The following is a 19,352-nucleotide window of genomic DNA, read 5'->3' as shown; positions in this document are numbered from 1 at the left end:
CTAAATGCATTTCACTATAATAACATGACCAGAAGCATGCAAAGTAGAAAATTATACATCATTGTTTGAATAAAACTTACTCTCCAATCTCAGTTAAGTATAAAAGTACTGGCTTTGCATTCCGCTTACATACTATACCATTTCTCCCCCTCCCTGCTCCTCATCTATGGAGACATGCTCGGTTGGTGATCCTTAAACATTATTATTATTATTATCTGTTAGCTAATGATATTCTTTATACTAATGTATTCTTGGTGTTTAGTATGTACTGTATAAATACTCAGCTGAACAATAAACCTCTGAAGAAGCTTGAACAAGAAATACTTCTTGTTCAAGTGTGTTTCTGTGTGTTTCTTCCTGAAACAGACTGAGAATATTTGGGGCGCTGTGAAATAACCCCACAATCATCAAGAGAAGTTAATTTCTGTGGTTCACAGCAGATTACATTCAAACCAACCAGATTTAACATGAACTGAACCACAGCCTACTTTTTCAAGTGGACTTGGTGGTGAGCACTGGGTTTGGAAGAATGCATTCACACCAAATAAACCGAAACAGACTGATTTCTGCTCCAATGCTCTGGTGTGAAACCTGTTGTAAGAAATACTATTTGCTTAGTTTAAACTAGTACTAATTTTTGGATAGCTTTAAGCAGGACAAAATATTGCTTTCTGTTTGATATAAGCAAATATATAAACAAATGCTTGAATGCTATTTGCTTGGATGACTTACTGTTTACAATGCAGGATATAAATAAATGGTTAAAATACAGTATGTATGATGTAGAATATAAAGAAATAAGTAAAACTAGTTAAAAGAATCTCCAATACTGCATTGTATTTGAATTGCTTATTATAAAAGAAGTGTTTGACTGTTATAACTGCCTCCTTTGAGACATTCCTGAAAAACTCTTTATTCTGTAGATTTGACTGTCTTTACTTAAATAACAATAGGGTTAAAGTTATATAGCCTAATAAAAGGACACACTACAAAACAATTCACATTTATTTGTGAAGCCAAAGCCTTTCACAATACACATCATTTCAAAGCAGCTTTACAGAAAATGTATGCGTCTAAATTACAGTTTAGATGATCTGTTATCAGTGGCGACTGTGTCCAAGTTATATATTTCAGAAATACGGCAAAAACAATGAGCTCATTGAAGTATTTTTTAGTTTTTGTAGTGGTGCATGTTGATTCAGAGTTTGCGTCATCTGAAGTCTTCGCAGGAGTTGAAATCATCTCTTCACAGGTGTTATGATCATCTGAAGTCTTCATAAGAGTCTGGATCAGAACTGGAGCTGATGTGGGCATCCCTGAGGTAGAAACAGTTAAACACATGGAAAATAATTAGTGAAGATGCTGTTCATAACATTTCAAGCAAAAGAGAATCATGTGCATTTGATCTGATAACTAATAAGGTTACGAGATGCATTATGTGAATGCTTGGCTAAAGAGATGCGTCTTTAATCTAGATTTAAACCGGGGGAGTGAGTCTGAGTCCTGAACATTATCAGGAAGGCTATTCCAGAATTTAGTAATTGATATGGAATTGAATAGGTAACCAGTGTAGAGATAAAACCGGTGTTATATGATTATATTTTCTTGACCTATAAGAACTCTGCCAGCTGCATTTTGGACTAATTTTAGCTTGTTTATTGAGGATGAAGGACAACAGTTAACCCAGATAGCAAGCAATCATTGAAACAATGTTGAATCAATGTTAATGCGTCAATGCTTTGAATTAACATTAGAAAGTGATGTTGGTTCAAAATCAATTTTGCACTCATAAATAGTGTTGAAACAATGGTGAAATTTCAACAAAAAACAACATAAATGGTAATGTCATCATGACTGATTCTACATTACTGCTGTTGAATCAACATTGAAATGAACAAATTAACAAAAATTATCATTGGTAATGTTGTTCAATCAATGTTACAATGTTAAAATACTAAAAATACAACTGAAATGTAAATGTCTACAAAAAACAATGTGGCCACCTGATGTAAAGTTAATTTTGTAACAACATTAATATTTCAGCTACACTTCAGTGGTACGTCAACAAATTATTGACCATTTCAAAGTTGGGGGAAACTTTTTAAAATATAAATGACACATTTCCAGCAATTGAGTCAATTTATTTTATTGATCAGTTTAACACAATCAATGACAAAAAATATGTAAAAGATCATTCTTAAAAAAAAAAAAAAAGGACAAAAGCATTAAAACCTTTAAAAATAACATTAGTTTCATTAGCATTAGTAACATTAGTCTGATGTCATTGTGACTACAAGCGCTCTAACGGTTCAGGTTTTAAAAATCTGGCTTGCATCAGACGATGCCTCTTTTCCTTTGGGTTTTCTGAAATCTGAAAAAGAAAGGATGATGTTTCTTAAGAGCAAGTCAATTCAGTTGTCTAACATAAAGTCATATTTACTGTAAGAATGTTAATATGCTAAACACATTATTCACTTTTCTTAATTGCTCAACACAAAATAATCCAACTATGATTTGAATAGGCTATTGTAAAATTATGTTTATTTAATCTATTTTTTCTCAAATCTATTAATGCTTCTCTATCAAATTAAAGCACATGGCAGGGGTGTCCAATTTTTCCAGCCGAGTTTATCTCGAACAGGGGTTCACAAAACACGTGATTTCCATGATTGAGCACACACACACACACACACACACACACACACACACTCACACACACACACACACACACACAATGAAACAAACTATTCTTTTGTGTATTTTATTTGCGATTCAGGCCACAATCACAAGATGGCAGTGTTTGATCATTCTTATACTCTTGAATTGAAAATTACATTGTTATTATTTCTGAATTTTTTAAAAAAATCTGGTTTTGTTTTCATTGTTTGTTGAATATCTCTGGTTGAGTAAATGGTACAATAACCCATGGGTTAAGAAACAGTCATATTTATTATCGGGCCATATTTACTGAATATTTTTATATAATATTATAATAATATTTCCGGAAGGCAACCGTGTTATTTTACCAATATGTTAAAAGTTTTAAGAAGAAAGCAAACAGAGAAGATTTAAGACTAAATTATAGGCCTAGTCTCTTGGTAAAATAATTTTTATTGTTAAAATTGCCATTTAAGAGTTGATTAATTTTAAACATTTTATAACTCATTTATAATTGTCTTAGTATATTCTAAATCACTTCTCATGTCCATATTGAGGCCTTTGGCTACCAACAGTATTATTTCCAGAATCAGCAACTAGAAAAATCGTTTCTCAAGTTAATATTAATATTATTGGATGCACATCTCTATGGTGTGATGTGTGGTGTGATGTATGTGGGTTGGTTAGGAGGAGGAGGACGAGGAGGAGGAAGTGCCAAACATAGATAAATATAGCCTACATAGACTCCTCATTACTTGCCGCTGTGCAGAAGCCGTCCGCCATATTGGGACGGTCAAAGTCGTGAGTACTAAGTTGCAACCTTGGAATCTAGCTATGAATCTATATCTGTAATAGACTTCAGAAGATGTATTTCGTAGTGTTTAGTTTATCATTAATCAGCAATTATCACTAAAATATAATCAGACTAAAATAAAGATAATCAGAATTGCCAAATTGCTCTTATAGCTTCTAATGAAAGCTGTGAACTGATTATTCACATGTGAGAATGTTTAACGTTATCCAATGTCATTGGCTATTTAAATCTCAGCAGTTGTGGCATGTTATAAAAGTCAGTGTTTTTACTCTGTGAGTGAAGCTGAATACTGCGCCTGTAATGTTGACCGTTCAAAGATGGCTGACGCGTTCACGCGTCTAGAACAGTCGAATGCGGAGGATTCTAGGCTACTTATAAATCTACTTGTCTAGGTGGTTTAAAGCTCCAGTGAATTTGACAACTCTGATTTGACCAGGTTGCGTCAAAGGATGATATAAAGTTCTATCAAAGTCAAGTCATAGGACAAGGACATTATCAAGTTTTCTTCCAAGATGAAACTGTTTGTTGTAGTAACGTGTTGTATTGGTAAGTCATGTTCTGGTTTGACAGTTACTCTCACAGGTTCATTTATAGCAGGTGCTGCTGTGTATATTGACGGTGCAAATACTTTTCAGGCATTGTTGCTGCTGCTGTTGATGACAATAAAGATGAGATCGAGTCGCTCGGGGTTTCTGAAGGAGAAAACCTCACCATCGCAATTCACATCAAGAAACCGGATAAAGACCCTCAGGTTTTGGTAACCCGTCTCAAAGACTCCTCACAGGAATCGATTGCACAGTTAATCTGCCATAACGGAGACTGTGAACGCGAGGAAAAATCTGGAGTTTCTCTGATATATGATGGAGGGAATGTGACGCTGATCCTGATGAACGTCAGTAACAAACAAACGGGACTTTACAAAGTCTGCAAACTGAGCGATTCACTGCTGGAAAACCAGATTTACAACGTTACACTATATCGTAAGTATTAGCCTACTAAGCATGTCGTATTGTCTTTGAAATATAACCCAGAGTTTCATGTAGCCTAATGCGTTACAGTAGTTGCATCATCACAATGTCGCAGGACCGCAAGAGAACAGCAACATAGATTTAGCTAAGTGTGAGAAAGAATGGTTTATTTTGAGGCATTTTTACGTATGCGGGCGTCTAAAAACTTTAATAAATCATGAAATTGCCATTTAATTATATACATATTTTATACATAGTAAGAACAGTTCCTGTTTTGTCTCCTGTAAGCTGAAACGACATTTTCCACTGTATGCTATTAAAATGAATGTAGGTATTTGTACACATTTAGCCGTAGAAGTAGAATTTTGGGCTTCACACACTATGAATGAATGAACTCAAGTAACTTATGGGTTGGATGATCGAGGTGTAACATTGCGTCATGTCTCGTGATGTAGCGGATGTGACCGAGAGCACTGACTGAACCGAAGCCAATGTTGTTCAGGAATGCTGTACATTGTGCCAAACTTATGCAGCAACACTAAAAATGTATATCTAATCATAATTGTGTAGCTACTAGAAAAGGAAAGATCGTCAAAACAAACTTTAATGTAGGCATGACAAACCAAGTGAGTGATCAAACATCTTAAGATTTAACTTTTCAAGTCTCAAAATAAATAAACTCAAATTGGATGATTTAAAAAATGGTTTTCAATTGTTAAGATGACACTGGACCAAATATGACTATCCTCATGTGAAGGACCACTTTAAAAGGCAACTATATATTTTTGTATATAAAAACACAAATCATACTAAAATATAAATACTTTTATCACAAAATGTGTATAATATTTATTTATTTAATATTTTATTTCTATTACATTGTTTTTCATACTCACTATAGTAGCCTACTATTCTGTTGGATCATGTAAAATGTATTTATAGATTTGAATAATTTCTTTATTATCAATTAAACAAATGTAGTAATTTTTATGTTTTTTTTAATTATTTATTGTTTATATCATTTATTATTATTTATTTCAGTTACATTTTTTTCATTTCTTAATTTTTTTCCTCAACTTTTAAAAAAAACTTTTTTCCACGAATCCCTGATTTAGGAAATATTTTTACTTCTGTCTTATACCTGGATTCCCTGAAAATGAAAATTTGTGTTGCTGTTATAAAACGTTAGTTGGTTTCTTCCATGGAACACAAAATTATATTTTCTGTAAGAATATCCTGGAGATTTCATGAAAATGAATGGGAATTAAAGTTATAAAAATACTTGCAAAACACCATAAAAGTATAAAGTAGTGCATATGGCATACGCCGTTCAAGAGCTTTATGTGAGAATGAGAAATGCGATGATGTTTGGTCATGTGACATGCGAGAATAACCTGCTCAGAGCTTTATTCCAATTGCAGTGCTTTCATTGTATATCTTATCACTGGTGTTGATCAGAGATGACCACAGGACATAAATTATACATTCTTGTGTGCATACATGTTAATCAAATTCGTGAAAAACCATGGATATTTAAGAATCCACTAACAGATTTTGATCTTGTTGTCCCATACAGAGGTTCCTCTCAGGACCATCAGCTCTTCTGTCATGTACAGTGAGTTCTTCACTGCTGGCATAACCTCAGCTACACTGGTGCTCATACTGGTGCTCATCACTGGTGCCATCAGCGTCGTTTATTGGAAACGCAGAAAGGCAAGTATCATCGCAGAGCAATTTAACTTAATCTGTTAAAGATGACAAACAAACTATTTTGTCTCTTTAAAGGGTTAGTTCACCCAAAAATGAAAATTAGCCCATGATTTACTCACCCTCAAGCCATCCTAGGTGTACGTCTTCTTTCAGACGAATATAATAAAGAGTTATGTTAAAAAAAACTGAAAAGCTTTATAATGGAAGTGAAGAGTAAGTTTGGAGTTTTTGAAGCTCCAAAAAGAGTATTCATCCGTCATAAAAGTAAACCATATGACTCCAGGGGTTCATAAAGGCCTTCTGAAGTGAAAAATATCCATATATAAAACTTTTTAAACTATAATCACTGGCTTCCAACAACGGCCGTACGCGCGTTCACAAGAGAGTTGAGATCCGGTGGAAGGGTGTCACGCATTAGAAGTCTAAAGGCCCGTTCACACCAAGGACGATAACTATAAAGATATCGATAAAGATATAATTCTAAAAATCGTTCTCCATATTAAAGAATATAAGAGTTCACACCATAACTATAAAGATGAAGATATGAGAAACGATATAATTGGGATCACAACATTTTCAGAACGTTTTTTTTTCCAACTGTCGAACGCTAAAACACTGACAGCCAATCAGAATCCACTCGATTTAAAGGGCTCGCGCAGTGTAAAAGTGTTTTGGTGTTGTTTTTATTCCACGATTGACTTCGTCAGCTAAATTCACTGTTAGATTAGATCGATTACACTAGACTAGCCAGATTCACTGTTTAGATGCGCTCGAAACGTAGCATGCTGAGGACTTCTGCTGGTAAAAGACGTGGAAATGCAACAAGAACAGCAAAAACACATTCAATGACTTGTTGTACACAACGTACAGCAGCAGCAGGTCATCCATTTTCACTACTTTGAAACCGCAGCGCTCGCGTTATCGTTCGTTGGTGTGGACGCTAATATAGTTCTCGTTATAGTTATCTTTATAGTTCTCGTTCTTGGTGTGAACGGGCCTTAAAACGAGCAATACAAGTTGCTTTCAGTTAAAACAGCTCAAACGTGCATTTTAGTCTGAGATTTACTAGCTTAAGTCTGGTCTGTGAAACCGGCAGTTTAAATTTAAAGCTTTGCTTTTGGCCAAAACACCAGTCCACGATCAAAATCCACCGACATATTTGTTTAGAACTATTTTTGCTTGTAAATGGTGTTTGATCTGTAAATATTTCCCTCATGATTCAGACAAGCTGAATATTATAGATAGAGGACTCGTATTTTAGCAAATGATGGATTTGTTTCTTACAAACATGCAGCTTTTCACTTCACAAGATGTTAATTGATGGACTGGAGTCGTGTGGATTATTGTGATTATTTTATCAGCGGTTTGGTCTCGGCGGCACTCGTTCACTAAAAAGGATTCATTGGTGAGCAAGTGATGTAATGCTAAACTGTTCAGATAAGAAACAAACTTAATTTCCATCATGGATGGCATATTTCTTTAAAACTTGTCATATTAAGGCCCGTTCACACCAAGAACGAGAACTATAAAGAAAACTATATCGAGAACTATATTAACGTCATACTAAATATCTCCAAATCTGTTTTCGTGAAGACACGCACTCCTCTACATCGGTGGATGAGTACACTTTCAGCACATTTTTATTTTGGGGTGAACTATTCCTTTAAGATTTTTTATTGTGCAATAGCATGGTTTGGATATTATAACCCTAAAAGAGTTATAGATTATGCTTTTGCATCTACACCATTATTTGCACTTGGTTTGCGTGGCATCCTGTAACTGTGTTTTTCTATTGATTTACAGGCAGCTTTTTCACAAGTGTCACAAAATGACGACACCGCAGGTGACGCAAATGACGTCTTTGTGGATCTCTGACTTTTATTGATATTTAATGAATGTCGGGGAGTTATTTCACACTGGTAACCTCATCTAGCTCAGGACTAAGCTGGAAAAACAGAACCGGGCATTTTTTCCATGATAAATTAGCTTTAAATTATCAAACGGTGCTTTGACTGCCTGAAAAGTGTAACCACTGGGACTCTGGTGCTGTGATTTTAGTGTGTCCCGAGGGATTCCCGAGGGATTCTGCTTCCTTTGAGCAACTCCACAAGACCATAGAGTGTCCCATTTGCCATTTTATAATTCTTTTAGTATTATTATTAAGGGTCCAAACTCTTAAGATTGTCCACTAGAGGAAGTTAAAGCATTAAACAGCCCGTTAAGTCATAATTAATATTGCATTAATGTGAATGGGATAAAAAAGTTCCTCTTTTATTTATACAAGTAGGATGTGTAATTTTGTGATAGAAATTAAATGACCCATTTATATGCCTAAGAATGTATTTATACAGACACTTTAGCACATTCTCTGTCAACAGCTCATAAGCAACGACTGTGCAGGAGTCGATCACTTTATCGTAGCTTTTTTTTTTTCATATATACAGTATATATCATTTTTTATTATATTTAAATATTTATTTAGAAAGTTTTTTAGGACCAACGTGTATTATCTTAAGCTATTCAGTATAAGCTATATCAGTGGAGATTCACATCATTTATGAGCTATTGGCTTTGGATTGGATCATGATAATGGCAGCTTGCAACTATAGGGTGAATTCAGGGTTTATTGTTGCATTGTTTGTATTTTATTTATTTATTATTTAAAATATATAGTCAAGTGTTACTGACTATATTACATTTCTTTATATGGTTTAATTGTTATTGAATAATTTATCATTTTAATATTACCTGTACTATCATCTTGTTTTTATATTACTTATTTCTTTTTTATTGTTGTTGAATCTTGTAATTGTGTGGCTTTAAGGGATGTTTGTCTTCACATGTAGGAGATACTGTAAGAGAATGTCTCCATTTCAAGGTTTTTAGTGTCACAGGACAATGTTGTGATGCAGTAATTTTCCATTGCTTATCTATATATTTTCTATATATTTATTACTTAAATATAAGTGCCTCATTCATTTCTCTTGTTTTAATAACACTTGTTGGATTTGTGGTCAAACTAAGTCTGAGCATTGAATCATAAGCAAACAAGATTATTCAATAAACTCTTTTATTATCATCTCTTCGTCTCCTGCTTCTGCTCTTCTCTGGCTTTCTCAGTCAAACTCTCAGACTGACAGAAGACTGTTAATAGAGTCTTGAGGTAAAAGACAAGACTTTTGTTTACTGGTTTTGGACACCAGACAAAATGGATATCTTTTGAGAAGATCCAGCGTCGGATTTGACATTTCTGACGTGGGGATTCCTTCCGATCTAACACTGCTCTGAACAAACACATTTACAACAGTGCATTCCTTAAAATCTCAATTGCCTACACACATACTTGGAGAATGTCTCATAATCTGCATAATAATCAACGAAATATCTTCAAAACATTACATGACAGATTAAAACTGGTTATGAAACAGTGTCACTTGTTTGAAATATGGAAACAGAAGCAAAACAGTTAAGATTAAATCAAACACTTCAAGATTATTTATCACCTTTAATTTTAACCTTAATTCTGTCCTTTCTGTTACTTAAGAGAGTTGGCTAAGTTATGTAACAGAAAGTAGACATATACTGAGAAAACAAAACATTTAAATTAATTCAGAAATGATCAGATTCATATCAGTGTCCTGAATTGTAATAATTTAAAACAAAGTGCAGCAATATGCACAGTATAGAAAGTGAATATGGCCAGTTAACACATAAACACTAGTTAACCAATGAGTAAATGAGCTCTTTCTACCTGATTTGAGCTTAATGTATCAAGTTAATTCATTTTACAGTCAAATTACAAATATTTATTTTACAAGTGAATTCAATGTACATTTTGGACAAAATTTTTTAAACCATAGAAAAAGAGCCTCTTTGTTATAACAGAAATTATGTTATTATGTATATATTACAGAGCTTATTTTAATTTTAATTTTATTTTTTTGATAAAAACTGGTTCATATAGTTATAAAATACAACAGAACCAAAGCATCTTTTTAAGAGTGAAAAAAGAAAAGGCAATTACACTAAATCTCTCAAAAGTATCATCATCACACAGAAGCAGCAGCTCTTCTCTGAACTGAGCAGATCCTCACATGATCAACCAGAAATACAACAGTGCCGCTGTCATGACCACAACCACAGAATGAACTATTTAGTTTTTCATGAAACTAGTGACAAAATATCTACATATAAAACCAAAAATAATCATTTATCATCCTCATTAAGAATCAGTTAAGTGTTTAAGAATCCGTTCTACAGCGCTCAAAATGCTAGAGGGAAAATGCTGGTATCATATTTTTACAATTCTTTTTGACAACTATAAAGGGTCATCATAGGCATTCTGATTGGTTTCTAGCTACAAACGCAGCAGTTGTGACACATTCCTCCCATAACCATCATTCAAATTTTGTGTGATTTGTGCCACAATAAACCTTCTGTTGTCTTGGACCAGACGGGATAGCCTTCGTTGCCCTCATGGGTGCCCAACACCCTGTCCTGGGTTTTTGGTTTGTCCCTCTTCAGAAACTGGTGGTAAGTTCTCACCACTAACATTTCTTGCCATTTCAGAGAATTTCTGACCATTCGCCTTGCCTTAAAATTTGGCCATTTTCAAGTCGCTCCGATCCATTTCACCTGCATCCAACATGTTGATTACGAGAACTAATTGTTTGCTGACCATCTAATCTATCCAGACATTAATATGTGGCCTTATTAAGAGATGATCAAAGATATTTACTTTACCTGTTACTGTTTATAATGTTTTGGCATTATATATATATACATTACTACAAAGTCCCCACTTCAGGGGAGTGAGTAGGGCATAAGCACACTCACTTCCGATTATTTCACTCTTGTGTTTTTGAGTAAAGTCTTGTTAGTATTTATTGTTCACTGACAATGTGACATTTAAACAAGTTTATTTTATCTTGAAGTTTTTGCAGTTAACATTGTGATGACATATACAGCTTGTGGTTAGTTTGTGGGTGGCTATGAATTAAGTTTATGGTGCGTGTTGTTCCACTCAATGAGCAATACTGTAGCTGTGCTAATGTCAGTGGAGAGACCACAAACTTCTTGTTCATTGCAAACATTTGCTATGCACACAGAAGCTATATTTTAAATGTATGCAATAAAGAATTTATAATACTCTTTAGACTTTACCAAATTTCTTTAAGTGTCATAGCTGTTAAATCTAGGTCTTTACTCAACACAGGATGAATCTGTACCCAAACAAAGTGAGTGCAAATTGTTACCAGTTTTATTGACTCTATAGGTTTGTATTTACAGTGTACAAATGAAAGCTTGAAACGCATTCAGTGTCAACATTTCTCTTACAATTTTTGGGGTTGGTTAACACATTGTTAAAGGGATAGTTAGGCCAAAAAAAAAAAAAAAAAAAAAGAACAAAAAAAAAGGTCATCATTTACTTACCCTCAAACCTGTATTCATTTCTTTGTTCAGTTGTAATGTTTGTAACTGAACAGTTGTGGGGCACCGTCCCTTTAAGAGACAAACTGAAAGGGGAATGCATTTTAAACCAAAATAACACTACTTAATCATTTTCCTGATGAAATCATTTTTACTATTAACATTACCAGATTAATTGTAGCCTAACAATTTTAGCAAACATTTATAATGGTTTCAGTGTAATTTATATCAATCCCTCGTCCCCAAATTGAGGACATTTGGGTGTTTTAAAACTCAGCAGTTAAACAAATATTTCCTTATGCGTTAATCTGAATAATAATGTTGTGGTAGGTCTATAATAACAGTCTATCTCCTACAATGTTTATTGGTGGTGCAGGCACGTGTGCTACAGTAGCCTATTGTGTGTGTGTAGGGTATGTGTGTGTGTGTGTGTGTGTGTGTGTGTAGGCTATGTGTGTGTCTGTGGTTTAACAAGGAAGGAAGTTATCAGCGACGAAATACCAAATGTAATGTAGCCTATCAAAGGACGGCTTTAATCCAGACGTTTCATTCTAAGATAAGAAGATGCTGCTAATTGTAACGTGTTTTATTGGTAAGTCATGTGCCAGTTTATTTAAAAACTACCGCTTATATATTGTATAATTTGATAGTGGATCTGCTTTACTTGCTAAAAGTTGTATATTTACGGTGGAAATATTTTATAGGCATTGCTGCTGTTGTTGCTGTTATTGATGATGAAGATGATGTCGAATCGCTGACGGTGTCTGAAGGAGGAAACCTCACCATCTTTATTCATATTAAGAAGTGGGACGAAGACCCACAGCTTTTGGTTATGCGTCTCAAAGACTCCTCACAGGATCTGATAGCACAGTTAACTTGTCATAATCAAGTCTGTGAAATCGAGTGCTTGATTTCTGGCGTCTTACTGAGATCTGATGAAGAGAATGTGACACTGATCCTGACGAACGTCAGCGTCAGTCAAACGGGGCTTTACAAAGTCTGCAAACTGGGCGATACACAGCCGGAAAACAAGATTTACAACGTTACCGTGAATAGTAAGTAGCCTACAAGCATGTCTTTGATTTTTTTTTTTTTTTTTTTGATGAAATACATTGTGGTATTGCGTCATCTGAACTTCACAGTCCGTATAATAAGAGGACAGTAAGTAGGCTATAACAGAGGGTTAATGCCAGTAATGAGAAATAATTTTTCATTTTGGGGCATCGTTGTTAAATAATTAATTGCAATTCAATGACATTTTAAACAATTGCAAAGAACAGTTCCGTTTTTTTTTTTTTTTCTCCGGTAAACTAAAACGACATCACAACCAACCTGTAGGCTACGGTAGATATTTGATCGCGTTTAGCAGTAAAAGTACAAAGTTTTTATCAACATTCTGAATGACTGAACCCATGTGACTTTATGCGTTATTATCACGACTTCATGGGGTGAGGAGGACAATCAAGAAAGCAATGATTGTTGTTCGTGTTAAGTTATGTTGTTCAGAAATATTGCACAAATTACATTGCCATAGTAGGCTACGTGAAGCAGTAGGCTATCTTATTGTAGCTGTGAACTAGGATAAGGAAAGATCGTCAAAATAACACAAACGTTTTTGTAAGCCTGACTTGATGGAAAGTGGTGGATGGATAGACTGATAGATCCATTGATATTTATCCGGATTGCTTAGGAATATCCGATCAAACATCTTTAGTCTCACGATAAACAGAAACTCACTTGAACTTCGTTTTTGTTCTGTTTGTCTTTTACAGAGCCTCCATCCACTACTGTCAGCCCAGGACCAACACCATCTGCCATCTACAATAAATCATTCACTGCAGGCATAACCACAGCTGTACTGGGCATCCCTGTGCTCATCACTGCTGCTATCATTGCTGAAATTTATTGAAAAAACAGGAAGGCAAGTATCATCACAGACCAGTTTTTCTAAATCTGTCAGTGTCAAGTAAGGACAACACTGAACATGAAAAACTTGGTTTCTCCCCTGGAAGGGGTTTCATTATGCCCTTTTACAAAGTCTTGATTTTGATTTTGGGGTGTACAAGAATAAGTTTACATGCTTGATTGTTCAAAAAACATTATTTTTCAGATATTTTACATTGTTGCAGCTCCTCTCTTTCCATTCTGTCTCAAACACTATGTTGAGTTCCCGTAGCTAAACACTATATCGACACTGTAATGTTGGCTAGCGGAGCCACACAGCTTTGCCTTTTGTTTACATCGTAGCAACAACATTAAATATATAATTGTAACTGTTGATAGAAAACTCAACAACAAATAATAAAACACAGTTACAGGTTGTGATCCATAAACAATTAATTGTCCCAATAAAACGGGAACTGCCCCATCTTTCGGGAGAAGCTTTTGTGCGTAGCCGGTATTGTACTCTCTTAAGTTCTGGAAGCTGTCCTCCCTACAATGTGCAGTGCACAGACAAATGTTGAGGTTATAATGTTCAGAAACGGTGTTAAAAATAAATAGTTCTAAGTTCGTCCATCTTAGGAAGGCCAAACAAAGGGATTTTGGAACCGGTGTGGAAAAAACAGCGTCTCTGAAATGGCAACAACACACTACTGTTCTGTGCACTATTCTGTGGGTGGGGATTATTTAAATGAGTGACATTGTGACTAAGATATGGAAGAAGCGTGTAGTCCCAACAAGCCGTTTGTTGTCGTTCTTGAAAAGTGTTTTCTGTTAAAGAGAATAACACACTTTGGAGGGACTTTGAGCTTTGTAACCTTGCAGATCTTCTTTTAGCCCAAACAGCAACATTACACTAGCCTGGCTCCGCCCTCTTACGTACTTCCGCTCAATTTTCATTTTCCTTCGGTTCGTCATCTGAGTTTGCAGTATATTCGCAGGTTTTCTCCGGCCAATTTTTACCTGTCCAATCAGCAAACAGAGGGAGTGGCTGAGAACAATGACGTTGAGGTCATACGTCACGACCAAACGTTAAACGATTGGTTATGGCAGATCCAGAGTGGCTCTGGGCACATCCAATAGTTTTAAACTTCAACAGAGTACCCGCCTTCAAGGAAGTTAACGCTTGTCAATGGGAAGTGGCCAAATGAAATGTAGGACCAGGCTAACATTACACACTAACTAAAGTTGAAAAAGTGAAAAAAGCATAACAAGACCCCTTGTGAAATGGCATGGTTTGGATTTTATAACGCTAAAATAGTTATTGATTATGCTTTTGTATCCAGGCCATTATTTTCACTTGGTTTGCATGACATCCTGTAACTGTTTTTGTATTGACTTACAGGCAAATTTTGACAAAGTGTCACAAGATGAGGACACCGCAGCCAGAAGGTGCCATCCCTAAGTGATTATGGGAGTTATTGGTAAATATTCAATGTGGAGGAATTATTTTTCACTGGCAACCTCATCCAGTCCAGGACTAAGCTGAATGGAAAAACAGAGTGAACTATGAGTAAAAAGTGTAACTACTGGGACATTTGTGCTGATCCCACATGTGGATCAATCTGGGATGTGCAGAACGTATTGGCACAAAAGGTGCTTATTATAACAATTAAATATGTGTATACTTGAACTCCACCAGACCCATTTAGGATAGGGTGTCCCATTTGTCATTTTTATAAATCTTTAAGCATTATTATTAGGTGTCCAATCACTAAAGGTTGCTCACTAGAGGGAGCCAAAGGATAAGTCTAACGATGGCCAAAAACAACTGCAACTTATTTGTAGGACCATTGAACATTTATTTTGTCAATGTTCAATAGTCCTACAAATAAGTTGCAGTTATTTATTTGACTATTTGACTATTTTTTTTTTTACTAATTTTTTATTATTTATACAGTTATTACTTGTTGCATAATAATGTAAATAATAAAAATGAATATTTATTATTATAAAATTATTATTTGTTGCAGTTATATTATTTGTAAAATGATTACAAATAATAATTATTTTACAATTTTATAATTAGTGTGCAAAGAAATATGCTCTCTCCCAAATTCTTATAGACCACTAAATGTTTTGATCTCCTAATGATACTGAATACATATTTGTCAAGTTGCCAGACATGATTAGATTGATTGCAATCGGATTAAAATAAAGAGACAATATTATTTGTCTCTTTTAGTTTAATGTATAGAATATTATTTCAGTAAAAGCACACATTTCATTTTGAGATGGGTAACATTATTAAAGTATTCATACAGAATGTATAGTTGCATTCTCTTGTAACAGCTAGGCAATGGTCAAATCTCTTTGTAGCTTTTGTAAATTAGTAGTTAGATTAAATTAGTAATTTTTTTTTTTCAAGTTTAAATATATTTTGTATTATATTTAAATATTTATTTTAGTTTAACAGTAAGAAGGTGTGATTTCCCATTTGAAAGGGAAAGTCCGCTTCTTTCGGGGCCAACATGTATTTTCATAAGCTTTTTTATCAAACCTTATAACTTATCAGTGTAGATTAAAGATTGTTGTATTTGATTCTGAAATGATACACGGCAGTTGTATCACCTAATCATTTACATGAGCTATTAGTTTTGAACCAAGATCATTGCCATTTGTGGCAATATTTATTGCTGTTATTGTTGATCTGATCCACTTTTTTTATTGTATGAAAATTGAATTTATTTATTTAAAAAAATAAATAAACAAGTGTTACTGAAGACTATTCTTTGTTAGACTGTTATGAACAAAGACATTTACTATGGTGTCTTAATTTCAATCACATGCACATGATATATACAGGATATATACAGGATATATATAGAAAGAGAATGTCACATATCTGCACAATCCCACTGGACAGATTGAAACTGGTTATGGAACATTGTCAATTGATTGGATGATAAAAGCAGAAGCAAATAAGAAAAAAGATAAAAGATTGAATAAAACAGTTTTAACTTTAAATGCTGTCCTTGTTACTTAAAGGCACACTGTGGAGAATTTGTGTTTTTGTCAAACAGCGACCCCTAGAGTCGCTGTGGAATACTTGCACTGTCGTAAATACTCCTCCACCCCTCCACCCTCCACCCTGTACACCGGTACCTGCGTAGGGCATGGAACAGGCACACATAGACTCCGAAGACATGATTATTGCAATTTATCATAATAGTTTGCAAATTGTGCTTGTTTATTTACAACCTCTACGTTAGGCTTATTTATGTCCTGATATTTATGTGAGATATTGAAAACTGTTCTCATGATAATCGCAGGAATCAACGTCAACAGCGTTGTCTGATATCCCTCAGGACTACGTGATAAATACACCTCACAACACCTGAGTTCAGCTGGCAAACTAGTTCGTGAGGCAAGCTAGGCAATAAAACATAACGCAAAAAAACACGTAAGAGAAACGAGTGTTTGTTAGCAAGTCTGTTAACAGCTCTGATAATCGAAAGCTAGCTAGACATGTGGAAATTGTTGGACTGGTCTAATTATCAGCAATAAATGAATGAACAGCATGTAAAAAAATGGCATACTACAAGCAAGCGCAACAACATACAACATAGAATGCAAACAAGTTTACAAATAAGAGATTTATTTACTGGCCACTTCATGCGTTTTCTCAGATCGGATAGCTATCAGATTTATCAAAACAATTCCATTTACACCTGGTCACATAAATGTGTTTGTGTGAAACGGATTTAAATCCGATCTTCAATTCTCGCGCTATATGCAGATTTAATGGAGTGCACGTCACCGAAAGCAACAGATATGAGCTGCATTTTATTGATCATCAGCTAAAATTTGAAAATCAAAGACCGCAATAAGAGAGAGCAGTAACAGCCCTGGTAAGATCATTTCATTTCTTTACTTTTAATGATGATGATGATTGTGTGTTAAGCATCTGCGACTTACTTTCACTTTGATTTGCGATAGTTTGCACGTTGTCTTGATGATCTGATGCTCAGCTTCTCATCTGCGGTGATGCGTGTTCCAGCGCGTCGTAATATCTGGCTATAACATATAGCCTATAACACGCTCTCACACATTTATTTTTTATTATTTATTTTTTAGCATTTTTGGGAGGAGTACAATTTGGATATGTGGTTTCAACAACCAGATGCACACTTGTCCAGTTTCGTCTGGAATGCGTCTCAGACCTCCTCCTGAAGTGGTTTGAGCGATCGGATTCAAATCCGTCTTGAATGCGTTTCGGAGGGCATTTACACCTGGTCTTTTCATGAGATAACGCATGAAGTGGCCAGGTTTAAACACAACAGCCCCCATGACAAAAACATACGCACGAAAGCCGAAAACAAACGCTGGTTGGCATCTCACGTCCATAGACAGTATATAAACGCTCACGTCCGAATTTGAGGAAGTGGTGGGGGAAGTGACGTATGCCGTAAAGCAGTCGAATTTTGTAGTTCTTTTTGTGCTCTGGTTACTACCCGAACCCCGAAGTTACATAGTTGCAGTAAAAGCGACACAGACCCCGTCAGGCTCTGGCAGTCGATGTACCATCACAAGGGTCTTGGAAATATATTATGAAGGTTGAAAAGTTACACGGTGTGGCTTTAAGTGAGTTGGCTAAATTGGTCACATTGTGAATTGTGAAAACATTTGAATCGCTGCAGAAATGATCAGATTCCTATTAGTGTCATTGATTATCATTAGCTGTGAGATGTGCTAGTTAACTAATTGAAAAATGCTGTAGTTAGTTAATCTAAATATCAAAATCTATTAAATCTATTTATAAATGCATTTATTAAACATTTACTAAATCTATTCTGTAATCTATACGTGCACAAATGTACAAAAGATACATGTATAAAACATTTTTGTGCATATTTTCTATAATAAGAAGTGGTATGTATAAAGTGAATATGGGGACTAGTTACCAGTCAAACACTGGTTAACCACTGGGTTAAGGAACTATTTCTACTTGATATGACTGTTCAATGTATGTATTCATACAGGTTGTCAATATGTGTTAATGTATTCAGGTTGTTTCATTGATATTTATTCCAATTAATTTAAATATTTTACCACTTAATTTAATTGTTACCACATTATGTACATTTTGATTTTTTACAGTGTATTGCAAATATATTCATCAGACCATAAAAGAATGTTTGTTCTCTTTGTTATAATAGAAATCCAATTTTTTTCCAGAGTATTCTCGATAGAAACTGGTTCTTTTTATTGGTGAGAAAGAAGGCAATTACACAAAATTTCACAAAAGTATCACAATCACACAGAAGCAGCAGCTCTTCTCTGAATCCTCACATGATCAACCAGAAATACAACAGTGGCGATTCCCACCAGACCAGACAGAACCAGTCGAATCAGAGCCTCAGTGCCGCCACAATGATCCAGACAATCTGAAACAGAAGATACTTATTCATAAACATCTTCTGTCTCATTAAACGTCTGTGTCGGTGGAGACACAGAAGCTGCTCAGAGGTCACTGTGTCAGGAAGAGATCTCTATGTTAACTTCCCGTACCTTCATGTTGTTGGCAGATCTCTTTCATGTGAAGACAGACGCTCTTATTGCTCATTGGATTTGCAGTCATGCAGCTGTAGATCTCTGAATCTTTATAATGAAGCTCTAATGGTAAACTGAGGATGATGCTGAGATCAGGATTGCTGGTCTGGTTCATCATTTCACTCCCTTTATACCACGAGATGGACACGTCTCGATCATTTCTCACAGAGCAGAACACAGAGCAGATTTCCTCTGATGCTCCTGAAAGACATGAAAGACTGATTCTCCAGAGCGCTTACATTCCTAGTACTGTCATAATTTACAAAAACAGTCCAACA

At 35.0% G+C, this 19,352-nt stretch overlaps 3 protein-coding genes across 3 annotated transcripts in view; 2 read left to right on the top strand and 1 right to left on the bottom strand.

The window, feature by feature from the left end:
• Positions 1-19,352, bottom strand: part of LOC311072953 (uncharacterized protein) — a 100,699-nt gene that overhangs the window by 76,893 nt on the left and 4,454 nt on the right. The window contains exon 4 of the mRNA XM_084098331.1: positions 19,033-19,275. Within this exon, the coding sequence (XP_083954457.1) occupies positions 19,033-19,275 (243 nt within the window). The remainder of the gene's footprint in view (positions 1-19,032; positions 19,276-19,352) is intronic.
• On the top strand, positions 3,880-9,231 carry LOC311072980 (uncharacterized protein). The gene is made up of 4 exons (XM_084098371.1): positions 3,880-4,018; positions 4,108-4,452; positions 6,017-6,157; positions 7,958-9,231. Exons 1-4 carry the CDS (start codon positions 3,985-3,987, stop codon positions 8,023-8,025), a joined length of 588 nt encoding a protein of 195 aa, XP_083954497.1. The 5' UTR covers positions 3,880-3,984; the 3' UTR covers positions 8,026-9,231.
• On the top strand, positions 12,055-15,303 carry LOC311072988 (uncharacterized protein). The gene is made up of 4 exons (XM_084098383.1): positions 12,055-12,172; positions 12,285-12,635; positions 13,353-13,501; positions 14,867-15,303. Exons 1-3 carry the CDS (start codon positions 12,145-12,147, stop codon positions 13,487-13,489), a joined length of 516 nt encoding a protein of 171 aa, XP_083954509.1. The 5' UTR covers positions 12,055-12,144; the 3' UTR covers positions 13,490-13,501; positions 14,867-15,303.

Source organism: Abramis brama (assembly GCF_963993115.1).
Source record: "Abramis brama genome assembly, chromosome: 22".
Lineage (NCBI taxonomy): Eukaryota > Metazoa > Chordata > Actinopteri > Cypriniformes > Leuciscidae > Abramis > Abramis brama.
Note: the sequence above shows the minus strand (reverse complement) of the source record. Positions and strands in the feature narration are given on the sequence as shown.